Raw genomic sequence first — 17500 nt, 5'->3', positions numbered from 1 at the left:
AGATAGAGAAGATAGGGACAGGGCGGGCGGCGGAGGGGGCGGTGGAGGGAGAAAAGCAGATAAACAAGATACCGCGAAAAACAAAGAGAATGAGAAAGAGAGGGAGAGAGAGAGAGAAAGAGAGAGAGAGAGAAAGTGAGTGAGTGAGTGAGTGAGTCAGACAGTGAGTCAGAGAGTGAAAGAGAGATACAGAATAAGAATAAGAATAACTTTATTATCTCCAACCGGAGAAATTTGGTCAGGTGCATTATCATTACACAACATAAACAAGTAAACAACATGGGGGCCATAACTGTAAAAGTCAACAACAGCTTTTACGAATATTACGAAGACACAAATGTAAAAAAAAACATCACATACACCGTTTCATACATACATCCACACACTGCAGGTAGTAACTGGTATTCTTAATGTAAAAACAGAAAGAATTAAGAAACATTATTTTGAATATAATTATAAGCATAGCCTACTATATTGCACATTGATTATAATAGACAGATAAGCTAAGAATAAAGATAAATTGCGGAAAACCACAACTGACCAGATAATCAGCACACACCCGCACCCACCCACCACCCACCCACACGGTTTACTTGATTAAACAAGAGTAATAAACAGATGTTCTCAAATAAAAGCATTTCACATATTCGCTTTTAACTCACTCAGTACAGCCAGTCCTCTCTTCTCCTCTACACAGACCCTTCGGATGTCCAGTGGGTGTCTGAATGACCCAACCTTTAGCTTCCGTCGTCAGAATTGTGGTATTCTTTGTCAACATTCGCCTCTTCAGTATAAGAGCCTTCCGCTTGCAATATTTTGATGATGGTAACTGGGGTGAAACGCTGTTAACGTCGTCTCTTTCGCCGTTCGTATGGAGAGAGTTAAAACATAGAAAGATGGACAAGGGAGAGCTGGGGACAGGGAGAGATGGGATATAGAGGCCGAGGCCAGAGAAAGACAGACAGACAGACAAACAGACAGACAGACAGAGGGTGGGCAGACATACAGAAGACAGACACAGAGGGCGAACTTGCAGAGAGACTGAGGGAGGCAGAGAGACAGAGGGAGGGGGGGGTGGAGGAGGGCACAGAGAGAGAGAGTGGGAGAGGAGGGCAGAGAGACAGAGGGTGGGGGGGAGGGGGGGGGGGGGGGTGGGGGGGGGGGGGCGAGAAAGACAGAGAGTGAGGAACAGACCGTGCAGACGGCAGAAAGCGAGAGAGAAACATAGAGAGACAGGCAGACAGAGAAAGAGAGAGAGAGACAGACTGACACACACACACACACACACACACACACACACACACAGACTGACACAGATGGAGACACACACACACACACAGACTGACACACACACACACACACACACACACACACACTCCGGCACAAACACACACAAACACACACAGACTCACACACACACACACACACACACACACACAGACTCACACACACACACACACACACTCCGGCACAAACACACACAGACTGACACAGAGAGACACACACACACACACAGACATACACACACACCGACACACACACACACACACACACACACAAAGACTAAGAGAGAGAGGGAGAGAGAGAAAGGGCAAGGCGATAGTAGAGAAAGCCGAGAAGATAAAACGTACACACTATGAAGTTGGTGGTACCACACATGCATGGTAGGGGATCGTATTGTGGTTTCGGGGGGGGGAAGATAAATAAGGTAGAGATGGGGCCGAAATTGGGAGGTGAGGGATGTTGTGGGGTGTGGGGGGTTGCGGGGGGGGAGGGTGGGGGGAGGGTGGGAAAGGTGTGGGAAGGAAAAAAATGTTGCGCCAAAGACACAGGATATTTCTCTTTTTCTTTAGTTCTAACGTCTTTTTTCAGTTAATAACAAGTTGTACAGAGTGGTAACTCTCCATTCACAAGGTACACAATTTCAAATCTACAGATGCTGCTAATGCTACCGCATACCGGAAATTGACTTGAAGTTGTGTAGAGCTTGTGAATGGAGAGAGTTACCACTCTTTACTATTTTTTAATCATTTGTTCTCCTAGCTATATGGATTTGTTCGAACGCAGTGACGCCTCCTTGAGCTACTGAAACTGAAACTGATCTCCTAGCTAGTTGCATTGGTTGCTTCTAACTTTTTGACAAGTTACGCGTGACTAAATGCCTACGTTGACCGAACTATGCCACTGGTCAGTTCCATACTACACACGTTAGTAGCGGGTTACGACCATACTAGGCTCTTCCGTCAGAGCAATGCAACTGGCACCTGGCCTCATTCTTTGTTAATTTGAAGTCTTTTTCGATATTTTGTGATATTTGTATTTGTATTTCTTTTTATCACAACAGATTGCTCTGTGTGAAATTCGGGCTGCTCTCCCCAAGGGAGAGCGCGTCGCTACACTACAGTGCCACCCTTTTTTTTTCGTTTTTTTTCCTGCGTGCATTTTGATTTGTTTTTCCTATCGAAGTGGATTTTTCTTCAGAATTTTGCCAGGAACAACCCTTTTGCTGCCGTGGGTTCTTTTACGTGCGCTAAGTGCATGCTGCACACGGGACCTCGGTTTATCGTCTCATCCGAATGACTAGCGTCCAGACCACCACTCAATGTCTAGTGGAGGGGGAGAAAATATCGGCGGCCGAGCCATGATTCGAACCATCGCGCTCAGATTCTCTCGCTTCCTAGGCGGACGCGTTACATCTAGGCCATCACTCCACATATTAGACCAAACTGACCAACCAAGCAAACAAACTAAAAACGCTGCGTATAATATATAAGTGTGTGTGCGTGTTCATCAGTCAGGTGGAGGGGGTGTGTGAGGAGGTGATGGCATGACTGAGACAGGGCGATAATAATAATAATCTTAATGATGATGATGATGATAATAATAATAATATTGTGATTTTATATAGTGCCTATTCCCTAAATGTGGATCTAAACACACACACACACACACACACGCGCGCGCGCACACAGATACACGCACACAAGGAAGAGCAGCAACATACTGGACTCACTGTGAATTGACTTATAATCAATTAAAAACTAATCAACACTAACAAACGAACTGACAATCATATACAGACGTCAGTACAACAGTCTCGTTAAAAAGGGGGGATAGAGCGTTCAAATCCCCAACTGAGCTGACACTGCGGAACAGCCTGTGAAAGTGTTTAGAGATCATTAATAAACATGTGCATGTCAGTGTGTTTTGGGGGCGGGCCCGGGCCAGTGGTGATGCAGAGCCGGGTGTGTGTGTGTGTGTGTGTGTGTGTGTGTGTGTGTGTGTGTGTGTGTGTGTCCCAAGTCCCGGAATATCAATCTTCTATTGTGTCACTGACCGACCTCAGTGCTAGTAGTATCTGAGCCTATTTGCTGTTGTTCTTGTTGTGTGTATGTGTGTGTGTGTGTGTGTGTGTGTGTGTGTGTGTGTGTGTGTGTGTATGTGTGTGTGTATGTGCACGCGTGCGCGTGCACGTGTCCGTGTGTGTGGTACCGTAATCGTGCAAGTATCAAGCGCCGTCTAACAGATTACTAAACAACCGCACCACCACGGCGACGTCTCCGAGTCCACAACTTCCAAACAATACTCACCGGAACTGGCAGACGAAGAAGAAGAAGAAGTATTAGACGACGAAGATGACGACGACGAAGATGACGACGAAGGCGGTGGGTAGGAGGGCAGAGGGGCGGTGGGCAGGACGGTGACCCGGACGGTGTGGGACACCACCGTGACGCCCTCCACGTGACGGTTGCTGGCCACGCACTCCACGCGGACCGAGCGCGCCAGCTTCACGTGCAGGGTGGCCTTCTTCGTCGCCTTCGTCGGCTCCTTCTCCTCCACCTTCACCACCTCCACCCCCACCCATGCGCCCCCGCCCCCCTCCTCTGTGTGGTGGTGGTGGTGTAATGGTGGTGGTGGTTGTACCGCCGGGGGAAGGTCTTCTTTGCCTTCTTCCCGGGCGGTGGTAGAGACTGGGCTGAGTGCAGCGTAGTCGTCGCCGTCGGTGACCTGTTTTTTTTTTGTTTGTGTGTGTGTGTGTGTGTGTGTGTGTGTGTGTGTGGCGGGTGTAGGGAAAAAATAGATAAATAAAAATAATCAATGAAAAGGTACACACTTTACAAATTATCATAGCAAAAGACCATTTCAGAAAAGCAGATACTTTTTTTTTTGGTTTTTTTTTTTTTGGATATATAAAACATAAAGTGTTATTTTAATGAGATTATTTCTATCATGTGGAAAATAAATAAATAAATAAATAGTAGTTCTATCATGTAGAAAGTAAAGAAATAAACAGATACATAAATAGATAAATAAGAAACAAATAAACAAATAAAATACTGAGATTATTTCTATCATGTGGAAAATAAAATTTAAAAAAAAAATTACCATGTAGAAAATAAAGAAATAAATAGACAATAAATAAATAAATAAATAAATAATAAACAAAAGAATAAACAAAAAAACAACAACAACAAAACTTGATAAATCATGCTTCATGAAAGCAGGGGGGTGGGGGTGGGGGGGGGGTTAATGAAAAGATGTTATTTTTAAAGAGATTCAAGTGCATGTGAAAAGAACCCACACAAGCAAAAGGGAATACTCCTGGCAAAATTCTGAATTTTACAAAAATCCAATTTGTTAGTAAAACAAATACACTGGATGAGGGCGAGTGAGTGAGTGATATTTGATTTTTAAATGAACGATGATCTTTGTAGTTGCATTTCTTGTGAAGAGAGAGACAGAGAGAGAGGGGATGAGAGAGAGTGTATGTGTGCGTGTGTGTGCGCGTGGTGTGTGTGCGTGGTGTGTGTGTGTGGGGGGGGGGGGGGGTAGATGTGCAATGCGGTTTGGCTGACTGAAATGGAGAGGCACGTAAATTTCAGTAATCTGTATATTTGTATATAGCTATTTCCATTTGGTGCCATTTATCTTTTTATTTTCTATTCATTTTATTTGTTTGTTGTTTTCTTCTTATGTTGGACATGTGCTGCTGCCAAAAAGAAAATCTCTGTACCAAAGTATAGACAATAAAGTTTGTGTATTGTGTATTGTTTGTGACACTTCGGGCTGACATTCGATTGAGAAGAAAAGAGACAAACTAATCAAGGGAGAGCACACGTCATGCCTATGAATGGAATCGCTGTGTCAGTTAGCTCCCTTACTAACGTTTTCACACTGATGAACGGTCTGTCCACTTTCGAAACACCCGTGTGCATGCTTGCGTAAGCGACTGCAAGAGAGTGCATGCCTGCTCGCACAGACACACATCCGTTGCACATTGGAACAACTTCTAATTCATATCACCAGTTTAACGAGAGACTCCACATGCATTTTGGAAACGCCCATGTCGAGTAATGGCCTGCAGCGGGTAACGCGTCCGCCCAGGAAGCGAGAGAATCTGAGCCGGCACTGGTTCGAATCACGGTACAGTCGTCAATATTTTCTCCCCCTCCACTAGACATTGAGTGGTGGTCTGGATGCTAGTCATTCGGATGAGACGATAAACCGAGGTCCCATATGCAGCGGCATGCACTTGGCGCACGTAAAAGATCCCACGGCAACAAAAGGGTTGTCCCTGGCAAAATTCTGTAAAAAAAAAAAATCCACTTCGATAGAAAAAACAAATAAAACTACACGCAGGGAAAAGAAAAAAGAAAGAAAGAAAAAGGTGGCGCTCTCAGTGTAGCGACACGCTCTCCCTGTGGGTAGATCAGCCCGAATTTCACACAGAGAAATCTGTTGTGAAAGACTGAGAAATACAATAGAAATACAATACTGTCTTACGAATCCAAGGAAATGGGACGCGGGAGGATGGAAGGAGGAAACTGGCACAATGGTTAAGACGCTCATCTGCCAATACAGCAGAGTCTGTGAGGGTCTGGGTTCACATCCCCGCCCTCACCCTTTCTCCCAGGTTTTAGTTGACTGGAAAATCAAACTGAGCGTCTGGTCATTCGGATCATGGAGAGACGATAAACCCGAGGTCCCGTGGTGCACTGCAGCACTGATGCACTTCAGTGGCGCACTGATAAAGAACCCATGGCAACTGACGGCCGGACTGAGTGTTTATCCTCTGGCGAATTTCTCTACGGGAGAAATCCACACTTATAGATACACAAATATATCATACGCATGTACTCAAGGCCTCAATAAGCCCGTTAATAATAATAATAATAATAAATAATAATAATAATAATACATAGTTTTTCGATGGCGCGATATCCAGCACCAATGCTGCTCAAAGCGCCTTACATCATCCAGTAGACTATAAACATGCCTTAAAAAACCACATTAACCGCTTTCTCGTGACAATGGAAAACATCCAGTGTGTTCATCACATGAATGACAAGAGACGCAAGGCCTTCAAGACTCACTTGTGATACACTTAAAAAAAAAAAATCCAAGCTTTTTATGTATTAAGTATAATTTCAAAATGTAATGTTTAAGATGAGAAAGATCAGTTTAAAGCAAATTAAGTCCCCTAGCATTAATTACAGAGTAATTACCCTTTTTTACTATCTGCACCAAAACGTTTGCAAAATAAATAAAACTTCCATGCTTAGCAAAAGAAGTTCCTGTTTGAACCAAAAAATGATAACAATGACTGCTCTTGTTGTTGGGTCAGAATATCAGATCAAAGTGCCAAGTTTAGAGAATACAAAAAATATAAATATAACAGTAAATGCAGTTTGCATATAATTAGGCTTCTTTTTTATTTTTTTGTGCCCATCCCAGAGGTGCAATACTGTTTTAGACAAGATGACTGGAAACAACTGAATTTTTCCTATTTTTATGCCTAATTTGGTGTCAGCTGACAAAGTATTTGCAGAGAAAATGTCAATGTTAAAGTTTACCACGGACACACAGACACACACAGATACAACCGAACACCGGGTTAAAACATAGACTCACTTTGTTTACACAAGCGAGTCAAAAAAGCACACCTGAGTTATACTGCTGGCCCGCCTGGCATCTGCCTAACACATGTGGTGCAGCTTACAAGGCAGTGTCAGCGATAGTGTCATCAGTAATAGTATCAACAGCAGTGGTAATGGTGACAGGGATGGTAGTAGTAGTAGTAGTCGTAGCAGTAGTCAATAGCAGCAGTAGTGGTAGTAGTAGCAGCAGTAGTAGCAGTAGCAGTTGCAGCAGCAGTAGTAGTAGTAGCAGTAGTGTCAGCGACAGTGTCAACAGTAATAGGAGAATAAGCCACAGTGTCACTAGCAACTGTACTGTAGTATCAGCAGCAACAGTAGCAGTAGTAGTAGTAGTAGCGATAGTGCCAGAAGTACTAAAACCCTCTCGGCCGAGAGAGTAGGGATGTAACTTGGGCAAGACACTCTCCACTATAATCAAATTCTAGCCCAAATAGTCGGAACAGCAGTTGCCTCCTCTGCTGTTCTGATGGTCATAGTCGGACACGACTGACTATCATATATATAATAGAAACAGCAGCAGCAGTAATAGGTAGCAACAGTGTCAGTATCAGCAGCGGTAATAGCGATAGTGTCAGTAGCAGCAGTAGCAGCGTCTGTGTCAGTTGCAACAGTAGCAGCAGCAGCAGCAACAGTAGCCATAGTGTCAGTAGCAACGGTAGCAGCAGCATTTGTATCGATAACGTCAGTACTAATAGCAGAAGCAATAATCGTCGTAAACAAGTGATTGTGCTTGTAGCAATAGTAGCTGTAGCGACAGTGTTAGTTGTAACAGTAGCAGCAGTAGTACTATAGCGATAGTGACTGCAGTAACAGCAGCACCAGCAGTAATAGTAGTGGGGATAGTGTCAGCTGAAATAGGAGCATCAGCAACATCAGTCATATAAAGTATCAGTGATCGTGCCATATAGCGGTAACAGCACCGGCAGCAATAGTAGCAGGGATATTGTTAGTTATAACAGCAGCATCAACAACAATAGTTGTAGCAGTGGTTGTGTCGATGGTAACAGCACCAGCAGCAGCAGTTGTAGCTGGGATAGCATGCGTTGCAATAGGAGCATCAACAACAATAGTTGTAGCAGTAATCGTGTCATATGAAGGTAACAACAGCAGCAGCAGCAGCAGTAGTAGCGATAGCGTTAGTTGTAATGGGAGCATCAGCAGCAGTAGTTAATCCAGTGATCGTGTCAATGGTAACATCAGCAGCAGCAGTAACATCGATTGTCTTAGTTGTAACAGCAGCAACTGCAAGGAGCAGGGATAGTCTCAGTTGTAACAGCAGCAGCAGGGATAGTCTTAGTTGTAACAGCAGCAGCAGGGATAGTCTTAGTTGTTACAGCAGCAGGGATAGTTTTAGTTGTAACAGCAGCAGCAGGGATAGTACTAAGTGTAACAGCAGCAGCATGGATAGTATTAGCTGTAACAGCAGCAGCAGGGATAGTACTAAGTGTAACAGCAGCAGCATGGATAGTCTTAGTTGTAACAGCAGCAGCAGGGATAGTACTAAGTGTAACAACAGCAGCATGGATATTCTTAGTTGTAACAGCAGCAGCAGGGATAGTCTCAGTTGTAACAGCAGCAGCAGGGATAGTATTAAGTGTAACAGCAGCAGCAGGGATAGTACTAAGTGTAACAGCAGCAGCAGGGATAGTCTTAGTTGTAACAGCAGCAGCAGGGATAGTCTTAGTTGTAACAGCAGCAGCAGGGATAGTATTAGCTGTAACAGCAGCAGCAGGGATAGTCTTAGTTGTTACAGCAGCAGGGATAGTCTCAGTTGTAACAGCAGCAGCAGGGATAGTACTAAGTGTAACAGCAGCAGCAGGGATAGTCTTAGTTGTAACAGCAGCAGCAGGGATAGTATTAAGTGTAACAGGAGCAGCATGGATATTCTTAGTTGTAAAAGCAGCAGCAGGGATAGTACTAAGTGTAACAGAAGCAGCATGGATATTCTTAGTTGTAACAGCAGCAGCAGGGATAGTACTAAGTGTAACAGCAGCAGCATGGATATTCTTAGTTGTAACAGCAGCAGCACGGATAGTATTAAGTGTAACAGGAGCAGCAGGGATAGTATTAAGTGTGACAGCAGCAGCAGGGATAGTCTTAGTTGCAACAGCAGCAGCAGGGATAGTATTAGTTGTAACAGCGGCAGGGATAGTCTCAGTTGTAACAGCAGCAGCAGGGATAGTATTAGCTGTAACAGCAGCAGCAGGGATAGTCTCAGTTGTAACAGCAGCAGCAGGGATAGTACTAAGTGTAACAGCAGCAGCAACCAGCAGCAGGGATAGTACTAAGTGTAACAGCAGCAGCAGGGATAGTATTAGTTGTAACAGCAGCAGCAGGGATAGTACTAAGTGTAACAGCAGCAGCAGGGATAGTCTTAGTTGTAACAGCAGCAGCAGGGATAGTACTAAGTGTAACAGCAGCAGCAGGGATAGTATTAGTTGTAACAGCAGCAGCAGGGATAGTACTAAGTGTAACAGCAGCAGCAGGGATAGTACTAAGTGTAACAGCAGCAGCAGGGATAGTCTTAGTTGTAACAGCAGCAGCAGGGATAGTCTTAGTTGTAACAGCAGCAGCAGGGATAGTATTAAGTGTAACAGCAGCAGCATGGATAGTCTTAGTTGTAAAAGCAGCAGCAGGGATAGTACTAAGTGTAACAGAAGCAGCATGGATATTCTTAGTTGTAACAGCAGCAGCAGGGATAGTACTAAGTGTAACAGCAACAGGATGGATATTCTTAGTTGTAAAAGCAGCAGCAGGGATAGTACTAAGTGTAACAGCAGCAGCATGGATATTCTTAGTTGTAACAGCAGCAGCAGGGATAGTACTAAGTGTAACAGCAGCAGCAGGGATAGTCTTAGTTGTAACAGCAGCAGCAGGGATAGTACTAAGTGTAACAGCAGCAGCAGGGATAGTATTAGTTGTAACAGCAGCAGCAACCAGCAAGAACCGATGTCAGTAAAGGTCACACAGGTGATAAGACACGCAGTATCGATAGTATGGTGATGGCAGTCACCCCCACACACACAAACAGTATTGAGTTCCTGCCACACACGTTACGACGTGATGGGAGAGTGTGGGGGCCGGGGTGTGTGTGTGTGGGGGGGGGGGGGACTGGGTGGGGACGACAGTTCTCCATCAGAAAACAGACAGAGCAATAACAGCAGAATCCCGGCATGACATGAATGTTAAGGCCAGTGGGGTTGGCGGCCTAGGAACGGGAAGGAAAGAAGCGACTCTGGCAAAACGCTGCACCAGTGGGCGTCAAAATAATTGCCAACAATTTTCGTGGACCTGGCAAGATAGTGCACCTGTACTGTATGTCTGTCTGTCTCTGTCTCTGTCTCTCTCTCTCTCTATATATATATATACACACACACACACACAAACACTGCATGACTGGGCATAAAATAATTGCCAACAATTTCGTGGACATAGCAAGATAGTGCGCCTGACTAGGTCTGTCTGTCTGTCTGTCTGTCTGTCTGTCTGTCTCTCTCTCTCTCTCTCTCTCTCTCTCTCTCTCTCTCTCTATATATATATATATATATATATATATATACACACATACACACACACAAACACTGCATGACTGGGCGTAAAATAATTGCGAACAATTTCGTGGACCTAGCAAGATAGTGCACATGACTGGGGTAGCCTTCTGTCTGTCTGTCTGTCTCTGTCTCTCTCTCTGTATACACACACACACACACACACACACACACACACACACACTGCATGACTGGGCGTAAAATAAATGCGCCCTCCACCCACCCACCCAACCGAAGTCACGCACCCATTCACAAAACAGTGGAGTGAGGTAAATCGGAGTAGAGTGCCTTCACCCCCAAACACAATGCACCATGTCGAAACGGAGGGCCTTGAGCCCTCATCACTAGTGAAACACTGGATCAGAAGCCTAAAGCCTGACTCTGCTATGGCGCTTCCACTTGTACAATAATTGATAATATTACATTTTTTCCCCCTGCTTTTCAAAATGTATGGTAGTGCAGGAACGGGGCTTCGAATCCCGATTTTTTTTTTTTTTTTTTTTTTTACTATCACAAATCTTCGGTAATGTCCTATTTTAGCGTCCTAAATTATTGCACATATTGATTACATTTTACATGGTTTGTGGGAATAAAACAGGGGGGGAACAACAAGATCTGGTGGTGGCACGTTAGTTTAGTAGCTGAATCTGCATCAAAACTGAGGAAAGTGACGTACAAGATATGACTCAAAATCCACTGGAAAATGGGTTACAACATCTACTAAATGGTAAGACTGTTTCGTACATGCAACACCAACAAAATAATTAATGCCGGTAAAATAGGTTCCTGAATTCAGGACACTAAAACAGGACTTTACCTCGAACATACTTGACCCAACTGGCACACGAACATTGCGATGTGAACTGAAATGAAATCACATAACAACAGCAACACCACAACATCAATTCTGGCATTATACACACCACTTCTCCATCGATTTTCCACTGGATCGAAGGCATGGGGATCCCCGCTGCCTCACAGGTAAAGGACGACACGGTGTTGCTAGGCCGGATGATCTCCCGTTGTGGGGGGTTGATCAGAGTAGCCTCCGCTGTGTGATCACACATGATGATCATGACTTTATTATGAATTGACTCTTTACTTATAAAACTGACCAATTTCAGCTACAAATTACGTATAATCTAACTGATCTTTCTGCAAACAAAAACCCAACATGGTAAACTACAAATTAAACATTTATAAACACCCAAGAACTCAGCTCAGTACAAAATGAAGTATGATGTATTTGATCTTTCTAGGAACAAAAACCCGACATAGTAAACTACAAATTAAACATAAACACACAAGTTAGCTTTCACTCATCCATACAGTAACCGGGACCATCATACCAAAAGTTTATTTTAAAAAACACACAAAAAACACACCATAATAATAATCATGTCTAAAGCTCCAAAGCCTTTTAAGGCCAACTCGGCACTGAATTCACATCCACTTGTCTGGGGGCTCGGCATAGGAAGGCGGGGCCCAATCCTCTCCTTCCGCCGTTCAAACCCTTCCCAACCGAGATCAGGTACCCGGGCCATTCACTCCTGGGTGGAGGAAGGAAAATCGGAGTAAGATGCCTTCTCCAAGGACATAACAGCATGCCGAAACAGGGCCTCCAAGCCTAAGATCAAGGGTAACCACTGGATCACATGTCCCAAACCTAAACGAATACTATCTTACCCGAATGTTTTTGTTTTTTTTCCTTTTTACATAATAACTGGTGTGTGTGTGGTGATCAGTGGAGTGTGTGTCAGTTATTCGTTTTTCTCTCTGATATTTGCTGACGGGCATATCATGTGAGCCGAAAGAGAATTTTCTGTTTGGGTTGAAGCACACAATAAAGTATTTTGAAACTGAATTGAATTGAATCTCAACTGAATTTGAATTTGACTCTGCTACAGCGCCTGAACGCTAGTCATTCCGATGAGACGATAAACCGAAGTCCCGTGAGCAGCCTGCACTTAGCGCACGGATGAGAACCCACGTCAACAAAAGGGTTGTCCCTGGCAAAATTATGTAGAAAAATTCACTTCGATAGGAAAACAGATAAAACTGCAGGCAGGAAATCAAGAACAATAGCTGGCGCTCTCAGTGTAGCGACGCGCTCTCCCTTGCGAGAGCAGTACGAATTTCACAAAGAAAAATATGTTGTGACAAAAAAAAGTAATACAATACAATACACTTTAAGTTTAACTCTCTCCATACGAACGGTGAAAGAGACGACGTTAACAGCGTTTCACCCCAGTTACCATCATCAAAATATTGCAAGCGGAAGGCTCTTATACTGAAGAGGTGAATGTTGACAAAGAATACCACAATTCTGACGACGGAAGCTAAAGGTTGGGTCATTCAGACACCCACTGGACATCCGAGGGGTCTGTGTAGAGGAGAAGAGAGGACTGGCCGTACTGAGTGAGTTAACATTAATACATCATTACTCATTTCCTGCTTTTCAAATTATGGGAGTGTCAGAATGGAAGCGCTGGGTTTAAATTTTGAACCAAGTGGCAGAAATCTCTTTCTGTAACGCTGACCACAAAACAGAGAAAGGGCTTGAGCGGGAATAAGAACTACCCAGACCCTCACGGCGAACACTGATAAAACGTCTAAACCACTCTGCCACCTTCCTTCAAACACATAAATTCATAAACCGTTACACGTTTTGTTGGGAAGCAAATGACTCACTTCCATTACATCATCGCCGAGATCAGCGCCGACTATTCACCGCGATACGTGTAGACTGTATACACATGTATACTGTATACAGAGAACAAGGTCACCCAATTCAAACATACCCAGCGCACTGACTCGGAGGAACGGCGGGTAGGGGGAGGGGGGGGGGGGTGTTAGGTGAAGGAGTGTGGGGAGGGGGCGGATATGGTGGTGGGGGATCAAACCTGTCAGCGCAGGCGCGCGTAATATAATAGAGACAAAGAGAACTCAGAACTCAAAACGTGTTTTAGTCAAGGATTAAAGATGTTAGGCATGCCTATTAGACAGAGGGCAAGAAAGAGAGAAAAAGAGTGAGAGAGAATGGGGGGGCGGGGGGGGGGGGGGTAACAGAAAGAGAGGAGTGAACACTGGGGGGAGAAATAAAGAGAGAGACAGGTTGACAAAAGGAAGGGGGTGGTGGTGGTGGGCGGTGCGAATGAACTAGATGGCAAGGAAGAAGGACAGAGCTCTAGAAAGAGAGGGGTGAGGGAAAATGAGACAGACAATGAGACACACATAGACAGAATGGAGGCCGGTTGTTTGTTTGTTTCTGTTGTTGTTGTTGTTGTTTTTGTTTCGGGGGTGTATGTTTGTTTTGTTGTTGTTGTTGTTTTTGTAGGGTTTTTTGTGTGTGTTTGTTTGGGGGTTGTTGTCTTTTGTTTAGGGGTGTATGTGTATTCGTTGTTTTGTTGGTTGTTGTTTTGTTGTTGTTGTTTTTGTGTTTGGTTTGGTTTTGTTTTTTTAGGTGTTTTTTTTTGCTTTGGGGGGTGTATGTTTATTTGTTTTGTTGTTGTTTTTGCTGGGTTTTTGTTTTGTTTGGGGGGAGGGGTATGTTTGTTTTGTTGGGGGTTTTTTTTTGGTTTTTTGTTTTTTGTTTTGTTTTTTGTGGGGTTTTTTTGTTTGGTTTTGTTTGGGGGGTGTATGTTTGTTTGTTGTTGTTGTTTTTGTTGGGTATTTTTGTTTGTTTGTTTTGGGGGTGTATGTCTGTTTGGGTTTGTTTTTGTTTTGTTTTTGTGGGTTTTTGTTGTTGTTGTTGTTTTTGTTTGTTTTTTAAAGGGACCAACAGGAATAAGCACCTTGGGTTTTCACCCTTTCTTCACTAAAAAGCGAGGGGAAAAAAAGAAGAAGAAAAAGGCAATACAAGCATAACATTACATGGGAGAACATTTCAAATCATATCAAAATGGACACAAACACAGGTCTACTAACATAAATATTACTCAAAACACAGAGACAGACAGACAGACAGAGAAGAGAATGAAAATAATAAAGAAAGGAAGAGAGAGAGAGGACAGAAAGAGAGAGAGACAGACAGAGACAGATTCAGATTCAGATTCAGATGGTTTATTCATCAAGGCCAAAGCCCCATATGAACGAGGGGCGATAACAACATTAGTGTATGTCATCAGAACTATAGCAATCAATCACGACATAATTATATCTCTTAAGTGAAAAGCTTTATATAAATATAGAGCCAAATTACGTATAAGTCCGTCATCTGTAGATGCCATCAGCAGATTAAATCGAAATGAACATGGATATATATAATATTTCTTTGGGATAAATTTTTCACGAAGAACACACAAAACGGGGCATTTCAAAACAAAGTGTACTTCATCTTCTATCGACTCTTTACACAATGGACAAAAGAGATCAGAATTGTGTACATTTTTATATCGGTACCTGTGAGTGTTTATTTCCGATATACCAAGTCTAAATCTTGCCAAAATGAATCTGAGATGTCTATCCATATTAAACAAGAGATAATTCTTCACTAAATGAGTAGAGACATAACCCCTGTATATACTAAACCTTTCACTAGACTGAATATGGTTTTCCCAACTCTGCCATCTACAATCTATCATACGCTGGCGAAGAGTTTGCAAAAATACATTATCTAAACCTACATTTTGGAAATACCAAGCATACCCAAACCCGAGTTCACAAATACATATTCGTACATTTGAAACCCAGTTTCTCAGACAGAGACAGAGAAACAGAGAGTGAGCGACACACTGACAGAGAGACAAACAGACAGATGCGCTGAAGGACAAACAGAAAAGAAAACAACCTGGCAGGGTTATCACAGACCGGGAGACAGAGACTGGGGGAGATACAGGGAGGGAGAGAGAGAGAGAGAAATACAGCAAGGGTGGGGGCTTGGGGGGGGGGGGTCGAGGAAAAGGAAGAGGAGGGGGGAGGAGGAGGAGAAGGAAGAGAAAAAGAAGGAGAAGAAGAGGGTGGGGGAGGAGAAGGGGGAAAAGGGGAAGCAGCAGAGGGAGGGGGAGAGGAGAAGGAGGAGGAGAAGGAGGTGGGGGAGGAGGAGCAGAAGAAAAGGAGGGTGGGGGAGGAGGAGGGGGAGGAGGAGAAGAGGGTAGGGGAGGAGGAGAGGAGAAGGAGGTGGGGGAGGAGGAGAGGAGAAGGAGAAGAAGAAGAAGAAGAGGGTGGGGGAGGAGGAGGGGGAGGAGGAGAGGAGAAGAAGAAGGTGGGGGAGGAGGAGAGGAGAAGGAGGAGAAGGTGGGGGAGGAGGAGAGGAGAAGGAGAAGAAGAAGGTGGGGGAGGAGGAGAGGAGAAGGAGGAGAAGGTGGGGGAGGAGGAGAGGAGAAGGAGAAGAAGAAGGTGAGGGAGGAGGAGGGGGAGGAGGAGAAGCAGAGGGGGGGAGGAGGAGGGGGAGGAGGAGAAGAGGGTGGGGGAGGAGGAGGAGAAGGAGGAGAAGGTGGGGGAGGAGGAGAGGAGAAGGAGAAGGAGAGGGAGGAGGAGAGGAGAGGAGAAGAGGGTGGGGGAGGAGGAGGGGGAGAAGGAGAAGAAGAAGAACAACAACAACAACAACAACGAAGAAGAAGAAGAAGAAGCAGTACAACACAAACAAGAATAGGAAAAAATTAAAAAATTTAAAAAAAAAAAAAAAAAAAAGAACGAGAAGAGAGACAAGACAGTGACAGAGACAGCTCTAGACGCGAGAGAAACAGACATAATGAGCAAGACAGACAGACAGACAAGCGGAGAGACAGACTGTTAGAGACATAGATAGATATACGGATGAAAAGAAAATAATAGATAAAAGGTACGTATGCTACAGGGAGGACAAATACAGAGACAGGGGGGATGGGAGAGAGAGAGAGAGAGAGACTCAGGTAAAGTAAGACAGACAGACAAACAATCAATCAATCAATCAATCAAATCAAAAACACTTTATTAATCCACATGGAAATTAAGTTGTGCAATCACAGGCTCGTTGTGCAGAGAGACTGGTATAGACACAGACAGGTCTACTGATGGAAAAGAAAGAAAGGAATCTATTTAAGTAGGCTACAGTCAGGACAATCAAAGAGTGGAGAAAGAGAGACAGACAGACAGACAGACAGACAGATGAAAATGATATGTTTTAATGTTTTTCGGCCATAGGCACATAAACAGACAGGTATACTGATGGAGAATTTTAAAAAAAAATCTATTTAAGTAGGCTACAGTCAGGACAAATAAAGAGTGGAGAAAGAAAGAGAGAGGGAGGGGGAGGGAGAGAGAGACAGAGACAGACAGACAGACAGAAGGACAGAGAGAGACAGAGACAGAGAGAGTAATAAACACACACACAGACGGACAGCCAGCCAGCCAGCCAGAGACACACCACTGAAGCAGAGCCATAATACTGACTTCACTGCAGCCTACAACGAGTTTGTTTTACACACAGGCGACATTCCGACGCGTGTGACAGCCACATTGAGTCACTGGCAAGGAACAAGAATGGGGTCAGCTAAGGCTAGACAGGGCGGGGGTATCTGTTTCTGTTCAATAGCACAGACGTCATTATATTATTATTATAACGTCTGGAGAAAAAAAAGACAGACTCTTTAAATGATGAGAGAAAAAGGCAGGTGGGGAGTGGGGGTTGGGGGGGGGGGGTGGGGGGTGGAGACAGGGATAGGAAGGGAGGGAGGGATAGAGACACAGACAGACAGACAGAGAGATTCAAGATTCAAATTTTTTTTATTCCAAAAAGACCTCATGGGGGTACATGAGGGAAAAACAACAAACCAAACTGGCAAAAGGCAAACAATACATGGCGACAATGTATGTAGCAAGGCTACACGGTACATGACGGACTTGTAATTAAGTGAATAATAATAGTAATAATGCCTTGTTCAGAGTGTTGTCTGAACACAAATCATCTGATTTCAAATAATACAAATGACAGAGAAAGATAGAGAGTGAGTGAGAGAGAGAGAGAGAGAGAGAGAGAGAGAGAGAGAGAGACACTGGACACTGGAATTATTTATTGTCATTGCCAAGAAAGGT

The 17500-nt window shown here is 44.1% G+C and overlaps 1 protein-coding gene across 1 annotated transcript in view; it reads right to left on the bottom strand.

The window, feature by feature from the left end:
• LOC143279691 (tyrosine-protein kinase transmembrane receptor Ror2-like) overlaps positions 1-17500 on the bottom strand; it is a 100683-nt gene that overhangs the window by 67184 nt on the left and 15999 nt on the right. The window contains exons 3-4 of the mRNA XM_076583792.1: positions 11410-11537; positions 3591-4008 (exon numbers count right to left, since the gene is read on the bottom strand). Coding sequence (XP_076439907.1) covers positions 3591-4008; positions 11410-11537 — 546 coding nt within the window. The remainder of the gene's footprint in view (positions 1-3590; positions 4009-11409; positions 11538-17500) is intronic.

The sequence above is a fragment of the Babylonia areolata genome, chromosome 3 (genome assembly GCF_041734735.1).
Source record: "Babylonia areolata isolate BAREFJ2019XMU chromosome 3, ASM4173473v1, whole genome shotgun sequence".
NCBI classification, from domain to species: Eukaryota; Metazoa; Mollusca; class Gastropoda; order Neogastropoda; family Buccinidae; genus Babylonia; species Babylonia areolata.
The sequence above is the reverse complement of the archived record's forward strand: the minus strand, read 5'-3'. Positions and strand labels throughout refer to the sequence as shown.